This window comes from Poecilia mexicana, unplaced genomic scaffold (assembly GCF_051168715.1).
Source record: "Poecilia mexicana isolate PSO_F unplaced genomic scaffold, ASM5116871v1 scaffold_21, whole genome shotgun sequence".
Classification (NCBI taxonomy): Eukaryota; Metazoa; Chordata; class Actinopteri; order Cyprinodontiformes; family Poeciliidae; genus Poecilia; species Poecilia mexicana.
The window spans coordinates 22,096,354-22,114,339 of record NW_028263390.1 but is presented as its reverse complement, the minus strand read 5'-3'; the positions used below and the strand labels follow the sequence as shown (position 1 = coordinate 22,114,339).

General features: G+C 35.8%; 3 protein-coding genes across 3 annotated transcripts; all 3 read right to left on the bottom strand.

Annotated features, from left to right (window-relative positions):
* Positions 1 to 1,758: 1,758 nt before the first annotated feature.
* On the bottom strand, positions 1,759 to 5,287 carry LOC106904363 (uncharacterized). Its single transcript, XM_088002160.1, has 7 exons — positions 4,721 to 5,287; positions 4,189 to 4,512; positions 3,791 to 4,060; positions 3,618 to 3,689; positions 3,312 to 3,407; positions 3,199 to 3,227; positions 1,759 to 2,899 (listed from the first exon to the last, which is right to left on the bottom strand). Exons 1-7 carry the CDS (start codon positions 4,791 to 4,793, stop codon positions 2,837 to 2,839), a joined length of 927 nt encoding a protein of 308 aa, XP_087858286.1. The 5' UTR covers positions 4,794 to 5,287; the 3' UTR covers positions 1,759 to 2,836.
* A 2,447-nt stretch (positions 5,288 to 7,734) lies between these two features.
* Positions 7,735 to 10,560, bottom strand: LOC106904364 (uncharacterized). Its single transcript, XM_014968689.2, has 8 exons — positions 10,270 to 10,560; positions 9,798 to 10,124; positions 9,406 to 9,672; positions 9,202 to 9,312; positions 8,928 to 9,002; positions 8,810 to 8,838; positions 7,907 to 7,963; positions 7,735 to 7,812 (listed from the first exon to the last, which is right to left on the bottom strand). The coding sequence occupies exons 1-8, from the start codon at positions 10,346 to 10,348 to the stop codon at positions 7,735 to 7,737; spliced, it is 1,023 nt and encodes a 340-aa protein (XP_014824175.2). The 5' UTR covers positions 10,349 to 10,560.
* A 1,356-nt stretch (positions 10,561 to 11,916) lies between these two features.
* Positions 11,917 to 17,782, bottom strand: LOC106904367 (uncharacterized). Its single transcript, XM_088002283.1, has 8 exons — positions 17,770 to 17,782; positions 14,875 to 15,204; positions 14,477 to 14,743; positions 13,851 to 13,961; positions 13,734 to 13,756; positions 13,048 to 13,116; positions 12,893 to 12,961; positions 11,917 to 12,646 (listed from the first exon to the last, which is right to left on the bottom strand). Exons 1-8 carry the CDS (start codon positions 17,780 to 17,782, stop codon positions 12,536 to 12,538), a joined length of 993 nt encoding a protein of 330 aa, XP_087858409.1. The 3' UTR covers positions 11,917 to 12,535.
* Positions 17,783 to 17,986: the final 204 nt, after the last annotated feature.

The following is a 17,986-nucleotide window of genomic DNA, read 5'->3' as shown; positions in this document are numbered from 1 at the left end:
TTTAGTTTATGTATTCATCTTCAGTGAGTTTAATAGATTAATTAAACTCACCTTGCCACCTAACCTGTCACGCTTTGGGTTTGAAAATACGGGAAATGCCGCCTGGAGTGGGAGGAGAGGGCGAATGAACGAACATGGGGTGGAGGGGAGGAAATAAACCAGCGGACTGACGAACCGTTAGACCGGGGGACGAACACGGGGGAAGCAATACGGGATATTTACGACACCTTCACTGGTCACACTCAGAAACTCATCTACCAGCCATGTACGATGCGCTCCGCCACCCGTTTCTTCAGGCCGGGATATGAAATTTATTGTGTGGTTCGTCGGTAAAGCTACATTTACACGGTAAGCAAAGCTACATTTACACGGTAAGCATCAGCTACTCAGCCGCCCGCCCTGTTCAGGCTATCCGCTCACCTCAGCGCTCTTCCCGCCGTTCGCTTTCAACCAGCAGCCCCGGAGGAGAAATGCTGCCGTACTCCAGGCATTCCCCAGTCATTTTAAGGATGCTTATTGGTTCCCCAAAAACGATAAAAAGTCGGGCATTATCATCAATCAATAAAATCCCCACGGGCCAATCTTGAAGATTGGACTTTATGCCGCTGAGACTTAGCTTTTGTCAACAACTCAGAGGCGGAAGTGAGAGCTCCGCGCAACGCAAATGAAGTCCCGGCCGGAACACGGTGCGCTAACTAATAAAACATAAATTAACGAAGCTTCGAGGCAGGTAAATTTTCCTCGAGGAATTTTAGTAATCGAGGTACTCGAATCATTCGAGGAATCGTTTCAGCCCTACATTGATCAAAACGTCCATATTAAGATATTAATTTACACAAAGGTTTAAGAAAAGGTTAATGAAAAAGTGTTTTAATGCTAAAATGCATTAAACATCTTACTGAATATATCTACTGATACACTAATTACTGATTTTTAACATTTCTGAACAGAAATCATGTTGAGGACAACCAAAGTAGCTGGCGCCCCCTTCTGTTCAATATGAGCAAATACTATATAATAAGAAGCATTTACATTTTAAACTTTCATGTAAAATGTTTTGCAGAATTAAAAAAGTATAATGCAAATAAATAAAACTGTTACATAAAGAGTAAAAATACCAATCAGTAAATACTAATAAAATTTCAGTCTTCAAATTGTTAATGTAACTCGACTCCCATGGTGTAACGTGAAAAAGTGGAGCCATTCTTTGAAAACAGGAACAGGAACCATATATGTGGTTCAAAAATGTGTAACAATTGATTTCATTTTACCCAATTTGTTGAGTGTCAATGTTAAAAATAACATTATTTTGTAAGTTTACTGCTCTGCTAAAGTTTGTGTTGATGCAGAAGATGATAGGAAATATTCTGGTGTGATAACTTGGGGTGGATTCATGCAGATCTGAAGTTTTCTGCCCTCTTTCTGTCTGTGATCATTAAAACAGGAAGTATTTTCATAGGAATGGTGACAGAAGCAGCAGAGCTCTGAATGTGATGAAATGACTTCAGTCTCTGTGGGTAACAGCAGCATCATGCATCCATTTAGTGCATCTAAAGCTGCGACTGGTAATTCATCGATGTTAAGCTTAAAACTAAATATGGTCTAAATTTCAAGATAAAAAATTAGATCGATATCATCAAACATTTTGACAAATTATCTGTAAAGTAATGATAATGAGTTCTGTTTAACTCACCAACAGGTTAAGGTTGATCAGACGTCAATAAAGAACCAAATCTACACATTAAAGACACGTCCATCTTAAATAAGTTCAGTTTATTAACAAAATATAAATTCACAATACAAGTCATTTCAGCTGCTTCACACATAAAGAAAAAAAATAATCCAAAAATTATTTAAAAAAGTGAGTTTTGAACCTCTGGAAAAGTTTTGTCTACATTTTTCAGCAGAAATGTTCAAACAGACCAAGAAGTAGATAAAAACAGAACATATATGATTAACTATGCATGGTAATGGCAGCATCATGCCTCATTTTGAGTAAAAAAAAAGCAAAGCAAATAAATCTAAAAACATTTGCATAACATATTAGATAATGCACCAAATGCTGACAGTTTAAGGCAAATTAAAAGGACAAATGTTTACACTCGACATTCTGTGGAAATCTATAGCGGATCTATAACGATCCCTCCTGGAGCTCAGGGAAACTTCTGATCTCTGGATGATAAACCAACTGATGGACCTGATACGAAGCGATGATGTAAATCTGACTCTAGGTGGCAGTAAATATGTTCCTGTTGAGAATAAATAATTCTGCGTTTTCTTCTCTTTTAGCTAGTTGCAAAACTAAAACTAAAGGAAATGACATGTTAGGAAACGCCCTCAAAGCTGAGGTTAAAGGTTATGACACACTAGGGACGCCGTTTTTAGGGCGTAGCTTAGAAAGAGGCTAACAAATGGAAAACTTTTGTTTGACGCCATTTTGTTCTTAAGGATAACATGAACTATGGACCAGCTGTATTTTGGTTTTAATAAATGGACTTCATGAATTCAACTCACTGACTTCTTCAACCTCATACATCACAAACTCAGCATGGAGAAGGATGATCCTCCACACTGTTCAGTTACTGCTTTACTCATCAGGATGACATCATCAATTCATGATGCTCTGCAGAATAAACCAGGAAATAACTCATTTTTTGAATTATCCATTAACAAAATTGATATTTTATCTAAAAATAATCTGCTCATTAAATTCTTCTTACGCTTATTCTTTGACATATTTAAAAGGAAGCAGTTTTTATTACAACAGATAACATTAAAACAGATAAACCTGCTGATGTTTAGTTTCTAGATCTGCTGAGTCAGAAAAGCAGGAGGATCAAACTGAAGAAGTTCTGGTGTTTTCATAGTTCAGAGCAGCTTCATCTTCATCATGACACACCTGAGAGAAACACAAACATATTAACATCTGACATTTAAAAAAGATCAATGTAGTGGAAATATATGATCAGTTTACTATTAATTTAGCACTTAGATCAGATTTTATCTCTTTGAAATTATGGCTAAATCAAGCTGGTGTTTCTATTCAGGTAGTTTCTGCATGATTAACGTTTCTCAGGCACTAATAAACTCCAGCTCCTCACATCGTCCTGGCAGATACATTTACTTAGATCACATTTAATTTACTCTGCAGGAAAACAAACTGAAAACAAATTATTCACATTTAGTTTAAAAACTCACAGCGTTTTCATCCAGATGTGTTTTCCTCCCTAAAACAGAAGAACAAAGCTTCAGCTTTTCTGAAGACCCTTCCTGTTTGTCCCGTTTTCACAATGATCTGTTGATACTCTGACCTTTAGTTCTGGTCCAGATGCTGATGATCACAACAGCTGCTATCAGAGCAGCTAAACCCACAGAACCAGAGAGGAACCTCCACCAGTCTGCAGGTTCTGATCAGAGACAAACAGAGAAACTGGAACAACAACTTTGATTGGTGCAAAATCAGTTAATGTAAAAACTGCATGAATGCAAACTACAATGGAAGACCTAAAACTGCAATATTTAAAACTAATAAACTTTATTTGTTGTTTAAAAATGTCATTAAATTAACATTTAAGTCTCGCTTGGTTCCATATTTTCAGCAAACGGTTTGTTTGTACCTCGGTCTCTACAGACTGATGTTTTGTCTGTTATAGTTGTAACTGCTGATGGGGTAGTTGTTTTGTCTTTTTCTAAAAAGAGAACATAACCCAACAATATTTTTTATAGATATTTTCTTTATATAATTAAAATATCTAGAAGAGCCGTTAAACTAGTTGTCATAATTTCTCACCTGATGGACGAGAGCTGAAGGTAAAAAGCTGAGCTTTATTATTTTCTGTCTTTACTTCACATTTGAACATGTTAAACCTTGACTGGTAAATATAATGAGACGTCTGGAAGGCGACAGCAGCCGAGCAGGAAGATGATGATTCTGTTACATCTTTGTTGTCTTTATCCACATCTTTACCTCCAACCATCCACTTCACTGAGTGTTTACATGATCCATCTGTCACCACAGAGCAGGTTAATGTCACTCTGTTCTGGTCCTCTTGTTCTGTCACTGAGGAGGATTTGAAACAGAAAAGCAGAGTAACTGTGGTTAATTCAGGTTATGAAATCATTATGATTCTGCTGTCAGCAGGTTGTTGGTGCTAAAAGCTGAAGATGAAAATATTTTATAATACTCACAGCGAACGAGAGAAAGACGAACTGAAGCATCTGAACCTGTCTGTCTTCCTGATACAAACTGTCTGCAGCTGTAGGAACCAACATCCTCATCTGTGACTTTCTTTACAACCAGAGAACAGTTTGGAGAAACACTCAGTCTGTTTGATCTGGTATTCTTAACCTGCCCATGATCAACTAACTCTACAGTTAGTTGACTTTGTTTATTGTAGTTCCAGGTTGTTGTGTCACAGTTACTGTGAGTCTTGATCACATTTTCACAAGACAAAGTGACGTCATCTCCAGCTCTGACAGTGAAGGAGAGTAAGGGATGTTGGCTGAGAGCTCCTGATGACATGAAGCAGAAATATTCACATAAAAATATGAATAAAGAAAAACTGTAGAGACATTTCACATCTTCTAGATCCAGATTATCAACAGGAAGTTAAACTCAGGTTCTGCTTTATGAAACTACCAACATGATGCATCGATGAATCAGTTACGTTAATGTTGAAATGAAGAGACTTTAATAAACAGAAGTTGTTCAGAGTCTCACCTGTAAACTGCAGGATGAAGAACAGAAACATTTTCCTCCACATTGAATCCTCCATGGCTCCTCTCTGCTTCATCGTCTCTCTGCTTCCTGTACAACTCAGCAAGCTCGAGCTCTTAAACCATCATCATTCTACTTCCTGTACTTATTTTTTAACTTCTTCATTTGAGCTGTGAAGTTTCACACCCCCAGATTGTAGTTTTAAACAGAAACATCTGATCATCCTTTGCAGTCTTCCTTTTTAACCCTTTACGCCGGAGTTTCAAGCGTCTGCCTAAATAAACGTTCCTTATTTTAACTGTAAGTAGTTCATTAAATGTCCTGTGAGATGATATACTTACCCATGTATCGATAACAACTGGAACTTTCAATATCCAGCAAGTTATTTTCGCAATATGCCGTCTATAAAACGAGTGCCCCCCGGATTAATTACCTCTCTGCAGCTGCAGCTGTGAAGTTGCCGTATTAACCCGATACTTGCTGGAAAGGGCAACGCCTCCCCTTTCAGAAACCGTTGGAATTTTTCAGATAGCGCTACGTGTGGCGGAATTACGGTACTGCAAATTTGGATGTGTCTGCGCCGACACATCCCGCCTAGAAGGGTTAAGCCAGAATGATCTGCTGTGTTCAACAATAAACTGCTGGGAATTTACACCACAAATTGACACAGTTCACTTTATCTGCTTTAATCAGCTTTAATCAATATTTTGTGTAGTATTTTTAAATTACTTAAGTGTCTTATTATAACATTTATGGTGTATTTTTGAATAAGCTTGCATTCTGTGTGTTGATTTAAAATGTGATATTTTTATGTTAATGTACACCAAAGCTAAATTTCAACATCAGAAATCCTGCAGTGGGCGGCGCCCCCTTGTTTTCAATATGAATATTTTTGAAACAGAAATAAAACCATGAACTATTTTACAGCAACCGAGCAAATGTAAAAAAAACAAACTTTTAAATAAAGTAAATAATAACTTCAAAGAATAGAAAACACACCTTAAAAATACTTTAATAAACCTGATGTTAATAAACCAAGCAATGATGTAGAACCTTTAAACTGACAATAGGTGGCAGTAGAGATGCTTAATTAATCCCAAAGGGAAATTAAATTATTTGCTTTGACAGAACAGAACCAGAAAATCATTTTTAAACTGACAAATAATAGAAGCAGGCATTTTATCTGGATAGTCACAATCTATTCATTAATTATTCGGATTTTCAGAAATTAATGCACCATTTATGCATTTATTCTTTGACATGTTTAAAATTTGACTATTTTTAGTTTCCACACATTACAAATTCATTTACAAAAAAAATTAAATAACCGGGCAGGTGATGTTACAGAACGAACATTTAATATCAGGGAAAAATAAATATGTATTGAGGAAGAATAACTATAGAAATATATATTTTTTTATTTTGCTTCAGGTTGTTTTGATGCTAAACATTTTGACCTGAGGACAAAAGTCAGTATTTTGCACTTTTGAAGTTTTTTTCTCCGATCTTTTTCTTATACCAAAAGATTAAGTGAAAATGTGCAAACAGAAAAAATAATCAATCAGCACAGAAGGGCACAGATTTTTAAAGGGGTATGATGTGTTTTCCAGGCATGTGTTGCAGTTTTATAGTGCAATGAGGAAACTGTGTTACTTTTAGTTGTTATAAAAATGCTGTGTGTATCAAAAATATTCTAAATGTGTATTATAAATCAAATGTCTTGCTTGTGTGTATAAACTTGCTGAACAAAGCTAACGCTGATCATTCTGTTACTTCCCACAAACCATTTAGGAAGAATTTATTTTTTAAATAAAAGGATGTGTCTTTATGAGTTTTTATCCATTTTTCAGAGCAATAAAACATGTAAAAGTAAAAAACTCTAAAACAAACATGTGACATCCTGCACAAAAAGACAACATCTTGGATCAAAGTGGAACAAAAACTGAGTTGAAGAAGTAAAGCTGATGTTGAGCTTGTAGACATGGGCGGAAATCTCGCTTTAAAAGAAAACATTTTTTAAAGTGTGATTTAAAAAATGTACTCCATCATACAACATGATGATGTAGTACCTTAAATATGACTCTAGGTGGAAGTAAATAAGCTGTTCAACTACTGCTTGACTGAGGCTGATATAATTAATTCATAATGCTCTGCAGAACAAAATAAAAATAAAAAATCCTTTTTAAAAATTACCTACTTTTAAAAGAGAATATTTTATCTCGAAAGTGATCAAAAAGTAAGTTGTTCCATCATTTAAGCTGTTTCTTAAATGTTTTAATTATTTAAATTGTAGCAGTTTATGGTGTATTTCAACTTCATTCAGATAAACTGTAATAACCAGGCGGGTCAGATAACAGTCCAAAGAATTTAAATATCAAATAATAATAATGTTAATGACAACAATTTGACATTGGAAAACAGGATAAAGACATAAAATCTATCATACAAAAATAATAACAAATACAATTTATACAAACAATAATTCAGCTGAACCATCAAAATGTGATACATTGTTTTACAGTGGATCTTGACTATTTATGGTTCTGTATTTGTAGATTTTTCTGTGGATTGACTTCAAATTGTTCTTATAAAAATTGCCTATTTGCAGATTGTTTTTACAGAACACATATAAAATTGAGCATTTCTAAAAATGCAGCGTGGGAAGCTGAAATACTTTGGCTTAATGCTATAATCCAGGAGCACTGTTCATTTTATTTAATGCTGATTGGCTGTAAACTGAACAGTGGAGGTAAAGAAGACTCTGACTGGATGTTAGCTGTTCTGGTAGTGGATTTAAAAGTATATTTGGAGTTTGAATTACTAAAATAGGCAGTAATAAGAGTTTCTAGAAGAAGTCTGATGTATTTCAGGATGTTTGTAGCCCTAAATCAAACACTGAGAGTCAAATGTAGTAATAATAATTTGTTCCTTGTCACAAAATAGCATATTTAATATTTCAGATATGTTCATATGACTTGCCGGGTTCAGCCTGGTTTGTTTGACGTCTTGATTGAAGCTTAGAAGCTGCTGGGATCAGTGGAGGGAGTTTTCACTGTGCTGTATGTCACTGCATCTCCTTCATCATCACTTTTAATCTGCAAGAATCAAAAATCATGTTTGGACACCAGAACACGACTTAAACATGTCTCCATAGAAACAGATGGCATGAGGACTGAGTGGACAGTTCACCCTGCTGCTGCTGGGTTTCTTAAAGCTGATGGAGGCGTAGGAAACGTCAGGATCAACCTGGACAACAAAACAACCAATCAGTAACCAGAAAACGTTTTCCAACATTTTACCACCACAAATAAGCTTTGGCACAGCGTCAAGGTAGTTAACGTTTCACTTCTGGTTTTATTTCTAAGATTAAATATTACATACATGTTCAACAATATTTAGTAAATCAGACATTTGCAGAAAGCGCCACCATCAACAAGCTTTTGTTTTCATTCTGCTTGGAAATTTGATCAGTGTTCAGAATTAGGTGAGTTTTTATAACCTGGTTGGTTTACTGGTCTGAGCCCAACTTTTAACCCAAAACACTGTTGGAACTATTCAAGAAGCTTGATTTGATCAAAATGGCTGAAATGGACAAACAAAGACTTTCTGTAGAGACGTTTTATTCTCACATAGGAAAATATTGAGCCAATCAGCCAAACTGAATAGAGATATGTTTGGAAAGTCAAAGAAGAGGCTTATAGTTGTAAAAACAGTGGACCATTTGTCAAGCACGGTAATGGCAGCATCATGTTTGGGGTTTATTGCTGCCAGTGGTTCTAGTTCACAAAGTGGACCATCAATTCATCTCAAATCAACATGTAACTGTTTGAAACTCACATAACTGGTTTTCCAACAGAACAATGGCTCCAAACGCAAATATAAAATCATCCACATGAGGTTTGATCAGCAGTTTTAGGTTTAGACAGTTTTATAAATGAGCTGATCTGGTGAGAAGATTCAGAAGAGCAAAGCAAACATGATTTTTATGCATTTTGCTTAGTTTCTTATGTCTTATGTCTCTACAGTCCAGTCAGAACTCTGTTTCCTCTGTTTCCCAGTTTTGAGACTAAGAAAAAAATTGTTAAAACTCACATCATTTGACTTTTGTTGGATTCTGTTCCCTGAAAATACAAAATTAAAAAATAGTAAAGAATGAATTTAAAAAATAAGACTGGCCAGTAAAACAAATGTAAAAGGTTTCTTATGTCACCTTTGGTTCTCTTCAACACAATGAACACAGAAACAGTCACTATAAAGGCCACAGTGACGCATAACCACAGCAAACCTGCAGAGATCAAACCATAAAGTCTTCAGGAGGAAGAAAGTAAATGTCAGAAAAATGAATGTTGATAAAAACATCCGGTGTATTTGTCAAACACCTTTAAATACATCATTTATAAAATAAAGTTTTAGACAATGAAACGTAACATTTTGGCTGAAATGTGGTTGGAGGGAACAGAAATGATAAGAAAAAGTTTCACAACCTTTTTCTGTGACACCTGTGTTTGTTTCTGGTTTTATGTTGGGTGATGTTTTTATAAATGACACTCCTGATGATACTGTTGGATTTTCTGTCACTGCTGTTGTGCTTTTCACTAAACAAAGGAACATGGGTCATATTTTAACAGTCAAGAACTATTTTACTGTAATAAATAGTTAACAGGTTTATAGATTTTAAAGTTTCTCACCTGACGGACGAGAGCTGAAGGTGAAAAGCTGAACTTTGTCATTTTCCTTTACTTCACACTTGAATGAGTTCAAACTTGATGGGTTAACATAATGAGATGATTTGAAGGTGACGGCAGCAGAGGAGGAAGTTGATGATTCCTTTATATCTTGGTTTTCTTTATCCAAACTGATTCCCATATGCAGCCATTTCACTCTGTGTTTACATCTTTCATACTCCGACACAGAGCAGCGTAATGTCAGCCGGTGCTGCTCCTCATGTTCAGTCACTGAGGATGGATAACAGGAGAAAGATGGAGTCAGTTTGGCTGCTTCTGTTTCTGGAGCCATAATGTTTATGCTGCTAATGTGCTGGTGCTGAAAGCTAAAGCCAGAATCTGATGTAAATACTCACAGTTAACAGTAAAAAGATACACCAAGCCATCTGGACCCGAGTGTCTTCCTGATCTCAGCTGTTTGCAGGTGTACTTACCAACATCCTCAGCTGAGACTTTCTTTAGAACCAGAGAACAGTTTGCAGAAACACTCAGTCTGTCTGAGCGGCCATGTTTAATCTTTCCATGTTCAACCAGTGTTACTACCGCTGATCGTCTTGAACGACTGTAGAGCCAGTTTGTGGTGTTGCAGTTTCTGTGACCATCAGCCACATTTTCACAGGACAAAGTGACGTCATCTCCAGCTCTGACGGTGGAGTAGAGGGTCAGACCTCTGCGTCCAGCTCCTGAGAAGACAACAGGAAATCAGAAATATTGATGTTCAGGTCAGAAGTTTAAATGCAGAATGAAAAAGTAAATGTTTTGGTAAAATATGTATCTAACTAAACTCCATGGTTCACTGAGGATGGATAACAGTTTGCACTGAATTACCTGCAAATTGCAGCATCAGGATGAAAAATAAAAACATTTTCCTCCATCTGGATTCCTCCTCTGCTCCTCTCTGCTTCATTGTCTCATTTCCTGTTTAGCTCTCTGAGCCGATGCTCTTAAAGCACGATGTCTCTACTTCCTGTCGTTTTTAGACTTCACTTCTTCATTTTGGTTTTACTCTTCTAGTCACAGCTGGTGTTTTAAGGGCTCCTCCCCTCCTTTTCTCTTTTCTTCTACAGTTTATGCAAAACAAAAACAGCTCCAATCAACTGAAACTACAACAGCAGCCAATTTGTTTCAAATCATCAGGCTTTAGGCTCTAAAGGTGAGCCTGAAGTCAGAATCCACGTTAAGGTCAGACGACACTGACCTCAAAATCCAACATGGCTGCCATGCACTGCTGGAGCCATCAGGACGGCTTTGCAGATGATCACTGAGGTTCCAGTGACATGACAGTTAATAATCATTTCCTTGTACGTTCAATAATCAGACAAAGTAATAAATGAGCAAAAACTAAAAGCTGATGTTTGTCATGTTCTGAAAGAATTTTGAGATTCTTGAAGCAACAAGTGTGAAAAAAACTAAACATGCTTAGGGAGAAGTGGAAATTTAGAATTAAATCATTGTTTACATGTTATTCATTAAAGGCTATTAAAACATTTACATGTTTACTTAAAATGTAAATATGAAAATTTTTCTACTTTTGCAACTCAATATTTACTTCCTGAAGAATAGACCACATGAAATGTTTCCTGGATATATTTATGTTCAAACAAATATAATTTACAGACAAAAGCAGTTTGAAACCTTACATTGTATTGTTTTCCTTCTCTAACTTAAAAAGATGGATCTACTGCTCCCCCTTGTGGATGTCAGGAGAAACAGTAAGGGCTAAAGGTGATTAAATGTAGTTTTACATCATATGCGAAAATTTATGGTTTTCTTATTATGCATATCTTATGTCTATTATGTCTATTTCTATTATCTCCTCAGAAGTGCAAAAAGAGAAAACAAATTGTCTTAATGATCTTAATGTTTTCATAGAGGATGTTTGGATCGATGGAGGTAGCAGAAGAGAAGCTTTCATAGAGCTGAAGGTCACTGTCTCATCTTCATTTTTATCAGGAATCAAGAGTTGATAAAGCAAAAAAAGAACAATATTAAAAGGATGTCTCACCTACTCTATATTATATCAATTAATCAGTCAATTTTTATAGAACTGTTTTAATACAGTCACAAGCTACTTGTCTTACAAAAGTTAAAACAAAAGTTGGTTCAAGTACAAGAGACAAAGGTCCACAACATGCAACCCCACCGACATCCACCAGAGGGAGCCATCTGTCTGCTACTCCTGCCTCAGTCCCGACAGTAAATTGGCTCAGTCTGGAACACTGTTGATTACTTTAAGGTTCCCCAATAACAGATTGCCCCAGTGTTACTATGACAAGTTAAGATCTTCGAAGAAAATAATCCCAAAGAGGTATTTACTGGAATGACGCAGGACTGTCACCATAATGGAGATTATGGGTCAGAAATGTCATAAGGAGTTTAAAGAGTCATGGAAACTGTTTTAAAATACACATCAAAATGTTTCATCTTTTTACAGAAAGATGAAACGAAGGCACTTCTGTATTAATTTCAATATTATTTACAAAAATATGAAAACTTAAAATGTAACATGATCAGCAAGCAGATTATTAAAGAAATAGATTGCCAATGTGTATCGACACAAAACAATCCTGAGAGTAACATCATCAAGTCAATAATCAATGATTAAAAGCAGAAAAGAAAATCTCTAGAAAATGAATTAGGGAACCAAAAGTAACAACAAATTACAGCAATAAAGAGAATCAAATAATTAAATAAATCTGTAAATGAGTGAGAAGCAAAAACTGAGTTGAACTATTTTAAAAGGAGACAATAAATTACTAAATAGATTTAAAAGAAAGTTGAATGAAAAACAAAAACTTCTCAACTTGTGCACAATGTGAGGTCATATTCAATAATCCAACAGACTTTCAATTCCTAAACATTTCTCATTTTTTAATTCTTTAATAAAAGGTCAAAATATATTCTGTGATCTTTGTCCTACAGCGCCCTCTGCTGGACTCAAAGAAGAAACAACAATTATCATAGTAAAAATTTTAATTTGGGTTAAAATATATGACCAGAATCATTTGAATTTAATTTGGGATTATGTATAATCTGAATTCTTACTTGTTTGAATCAACCATAACCTTCATCAACAGTAAAGTCACAAAATGTCTCAATGTTTTGGTTTGTTGACGGCAGCGTAGAGTTTACTGGGATCATCTGAGGATGAAGGTTTCACTGTGCTGTAGGTCACTGGGCCATCATCATCTTCACCATCAATAACCTGAGGATTAACAGAAAAGCATAAAATTCATAAATGATGATCAAATGAAATGAGATGCTGCTATAAATAAACAGAAAATGTCTTAATACTCATGTAGAGTGACAGTAGTTAAGTAAAAACATAAGTGAAATCATTTCAGTCTTTTTTCAGAGTTGTGAACATCTTATCAAACAAAACAAATGTAAAAATATATATTTTATCTTTCATCTGGATTTTTTGGTCGCTGAAACCTCTCAGAGTTCTTACTCTGGTGTTGCTGCTGGTCTTCTTGGTGTAGCTGATGGAGGCGTAGGCGACTCCACCTGCAGGATCCTCCTGTGCAGTGAGGACAGCACACTGAGCGTTAGCTAACATTAGAGATGCTGATTGTACAGAAAACAGAGCTGAGGGTTTAAACTCACCAAGTTGTGACTGGATCCTCCTGCAGCCTGAGATCCTGCAGGGACCAACTCCTGTCTCTGAAAATCAAATCAACCAGAAACAATATTTGATTTAGTTAAAACCTTCACATCTGCAATCTGCAGGGTTAAATCTGCTACACATTAGCTTTTCGTCATGATTTGTGATGAGTAGATGTGGTGAACTCAGGTTGTTGAAAAATGATAAAACACACAAATACAATGCAGGCAGCAAAGGTGAGCAGAAGGAAAAAGCTCAGGCAGCACAGGCGACTCGCACACTGGTAGCACTGGGATAAAGGCAACGACATGAAACACAACAGAACAGATGAATAGACCCGACAAGGAACAAGAGACACAGGTAGATTTCAATACACAAAGGGCAATCAGAGGTTTTCAAAAATGAAGCTATTTTAATAAAATGTAACTATTTTAATTAAATAAAACATTTAGGCATTAAAATAACTAAGTTGCTCAGTTTCTTGCTGTGATCCTATTATCCAGTATCATATTCTCAGATTTACATCTGAAACAGTTAAAGCTTTTAACTGACAGTTAAGTTTGCAGTTATATAAAAGACATATAAACACTTATGTCAAGCCAATCTCCAATTTGTATTATTTAAAACAAATTTAAGATTATTTCTTAAAAAAGGTTTATTTGTGATTTTGTTCAAAACTCACTGTGTTTTTATTCATCCATGTTTTGTTTCCTGAAAAATGAAAAACAAAAATTTAATTTGTTGAGAAAATAAGATTTAATGTTTGATTTAAAGATGTAAAGTTTCATCATTAATAAAATCTCACCTTTAGTTTTTCTCCATGCGATTGTTGCAGCAACAGTCACGACCAGCAGAACTGAACCAACAGCTGCAGTGATGATTGTCCTGAAGTCTGCAGAACCAGAAAACAATGAAGGTTAATGTAATAATGTAATAACATTCATATTTCAGCTGTAATCTTAATAACAGAAGAATCCAATGGTTATGATGTTTATCAGAACAGAAGGATGGATGAATCTGAGCAGAGACAGATGTTGGTGACTAGCTGTTGACAATGCTAACATGTTAGCTGCCATTAGCTCCACTATGTCAGATGTGACATCCCATCCTCCTTTCATCTGTTCTGGAGTTTTGGAATCCATATTTGTTTTTCATCTCTACCTTTATAGTCCTTAATGTGATGAAGCAGCATTAACAGTCAGCTGTCCAATCATTTTTCTCCTTTGCATTTCAACAACTAGTAACTGGTCTTCATTGTTAGCTTTAGACAAAATATGTCCACATTTTAATTCCTCATAAGATATCATTCTTCTGACCCTTTGATATTGCTGCATTTTATTGGTTATTCATGTTTCATTTAATTTATTTTTGTCCATTTTCACTTTTTTAGATATTGGTTTTCATAAATTTATCAGTTAATCATATTCTCACCTCTCTGAGGTGAAATCCTGAAGCTAAACTCCTTCATGTCTCCTCCATATTTAACTTGACATCTGAATAACTCAGAACGTTTTGATGTGGAAACATGAGAAGTTGTGAAGCTCACAGTGGCTGAACAGGCAGACTGAGGAGGAGTTATGGTTTTGATATGTTCATCATCTTTGTTATCATACAGCCACTTCACTGAGTGAGGACATCCACCACATGATGATACAGAGCAGATCAGGATGGTTTCATCACTGATCTTCTGTTCAGTCACTGAGGAAGAGGAAGATATTGATACAGTAACATTAATGCTGACTTCATCACTTCAGTTGTAGTTATACTGTATCATTGTCTATTGCAGTAAAAATATTTTGAAGTGAAAACATAATGATATAAATACTCACTGTTAACAACAGACAGATCAGCCTCAGATTCTGCTACTTGTTGTCCTGATGATTTAAACTGTCTGCAGACATAAAGACCAACATCCTCCACTGAGATCTTCTTTATAACCAGAGAACAGTCTGATGTAACACTCAGTCTGTCTGGTTTAGTTCTGGCATCTTTATGAATCTTCCCATCTTCATACAGTGTTTCTGTTGTATTTCTTTGACCAGTGAATATCCAGGTAGTTTTATCACAAGTTTCCATCTGGTTTCTAAAACATTCAGCAGGCAGAGAGACTTCATCTCCATCTCTGACAACAAAGTGAGATCTTTGTTCAGCTGCTGCTGCTGAGGAGATGAGAGAAAGAAAATCAGGAAAATGCAGCTTTTGTAGCTGATGTCACAATAATTAAAGCAATTAATGTTAATCTTGGGAAGATTTAGTCAAAACTCATATTTTCTTGTGCATTTTCATAAAAAGGTGATCCGAGACAATCAATAAATATACTGTAACTGTATTCTTACCTGTAAAGATTAGCATTAAAAAGAAAAACATTATAATCCATCTGAGTTCGGCCATCGTGTGTCTCTTGTTCTCTTGTTCTTGTGTGACAGACTGGTAGAGATGCAGCATCTACTTCCTCTGAACCGCATGATGTCACTTCCTCAAACTGACGGATGGTTCAACTATTATTTTTAGCTTAGCTAGTTTAGACATCCTGTTGTCAGTCTGAGACCACAGGATAAAGGACATTAAACCTGAACAGGTCAAAAGGTCAAAGGGTTACTAAAATATAATATTTATAATTAACATCTTATCTGTTTAAAACAGGAAAATAATTGACCAGTAAATGTTGAGAGAAAAAAGCAGCAGAATGAGATTAATAGTTTCTGACAGTGAGGCGCTAAATACAGAAAGATGATGAATGTGTGAAAGTTACAGTTGGATATGTGTGAATGCCTCACCTCTCACCTCCTCGGTTACTTTCAGGTGTAGCTGATCTCAGACCCTTTATCTGTCCACGGTTCCACTGAACGGTTTATTTCTGAGAACTAAGAGGAAACTTTCTGTGAAAATGTGGATAAAGATATCAGAAGGTTTTGACTGGTAAAGATGAGCAGATGACAGATGAGAGCATCAGAGCCATTATATTTAGTTTCATATTAATATGGTGCATCTTAAATAAGAAAGAGCTGACTTTAACTATGAAGATGTAAAAATGGGTAAAACTAGTGAATCCATAGTTTAGATACTATCTAACCAATAACCAGCCACTCAAACCGTAAGGATGTTTATGGCCCAGTCTTCATATCTGACAGACATAACTGTGACTGAACCTGCTGCAGGCAGAGAGACCAGTAAAAATAGAGACCAGTCTGCAGCAGATCAGAGAAGGAAGAATGAAGTCACACATTGAAACTGTTTATGTGAAATACTATGATTACTGCACAAAATGTACTGCAGTCAATCCTGCTAAGGATAAATACAAATACCTTGTACAGTATATATATATTATTGTTCCAGTAATATAATCTCACATTGGAAATTTTTATCCATTTGAATATTTGATCTTTATTTTGAATACAAATCCCACATTGAGATTTTATTTTCACAAATTCTGTTCGGTTAAAAGTCGACTGTCGTCATTCACATCATCTCCTCTGCTGGGAATTTGACTTCACTGAATGACATGAACCAGTTTTGTTTCATTGTACTTTTAAAATTTGGGTTTATTTCAAAAAAGTTTTAAACAAAACATACAAATATGTGTAGGACGTAATCAGAAAAAAGCTTCTGTCTGTTTCCCTGCCAAAGTGAAATAAAAAGAAAAATGTTCAGAAGATCTCGACTCTTCCAGTAAGCTTTACTTTCTGGTCTTCCTGATTTTACTGAAATGATTTAAAGCTTTTCATGAAGCTGATATTTTGGTTTTTATTATTCTTCAAATCTATCAGAAGCAGAAGAATCAAAGTTCATCAGCAGCCATGACATTTTCATAGTTCACTGAATCATCCTCTTCATCACTGCATACCTGCAAAAAAGCAAAAATAATTTATGAGTCTAACTCCAGAAATTTTCCATTTGGCTCTTTAGACTCTATTCTGATGTCCTGAAAGATCAGAATAATAATCAGAAACCATAAAAATGTCTGACTTAAAAAATGCTTTTCAACCAAATTGAAGTTAATATAAAGGAACTGAACTTCTCTTGTCTTGAAAACATTTCACCTCTGATCCAAAAGGCTTGTAATGTTTTAATATCAGTGACCCAGATGACCTTAACTGCTTTATTAGCTGTCATGATCCGTGTTTCTGTGTGTTTATTTTTGAGATTTTCTGTGTTCAGTCCCGTTTCCTGTAAGTCTCTGTCCTGTCCTCCGCGTTGATTGTTTCCCAGGTGTGTCTCATCCCCTTGATTACTCTGTGTGTATTTAAACCCACCTGTTGTCCTTGTCTCTCGTCGGATCCTTGTCGTATGTCGCCTGTTTCTTCGTGCTGTTCCCTGTTGCACTGTTTACCTGGATTATCACCATTAAACTCGTCTTCACTTTCAACCTGGGTCTACCTGCGTCCCTATCCTCACCACAACACATCATGACATTAGCCTGATTTTTCTCACTACTATTTATAATCATGATAAGCAAGAATCACTTTCAGACAACGATTCTGTTGACTTCTTTTAGTCATGACGTTCACCAGGAACTGGAACTGTTCACAGTGGAGCTACTAGAATAAATCAGTTCCTCTGAGTACAAGGCCACAGATCTGAGATGGAAAATGGTGAACTGCTCCCTCCAGTCAGGAATCATTCTCTGCTCAAAGTCTATATGCTAACACAGTGGTCCCCAAACTTTTTCTCCTGCCCCGCCCCCCAGTGGTTTCCAAACATTTTCTGTCCCCCCCATGGATTACCATGGAAGCCCATTTCTGCCACTCTGTTAAAAAAATAATTCTCATGAGACTACATTATAATTTCCTTCCATAGGGAGGAAATTTAAAAAGTTAAATTAAAATGTTGCCACTCAGGAATCAGTCTTTTCCTGAAGTCCAGATGTTAACGTTTTTTTGTGACTCGTTCACAAGTGAAGGTATGATGGATTGCAGCTTTGTCTTCAGAAATGCAGACATT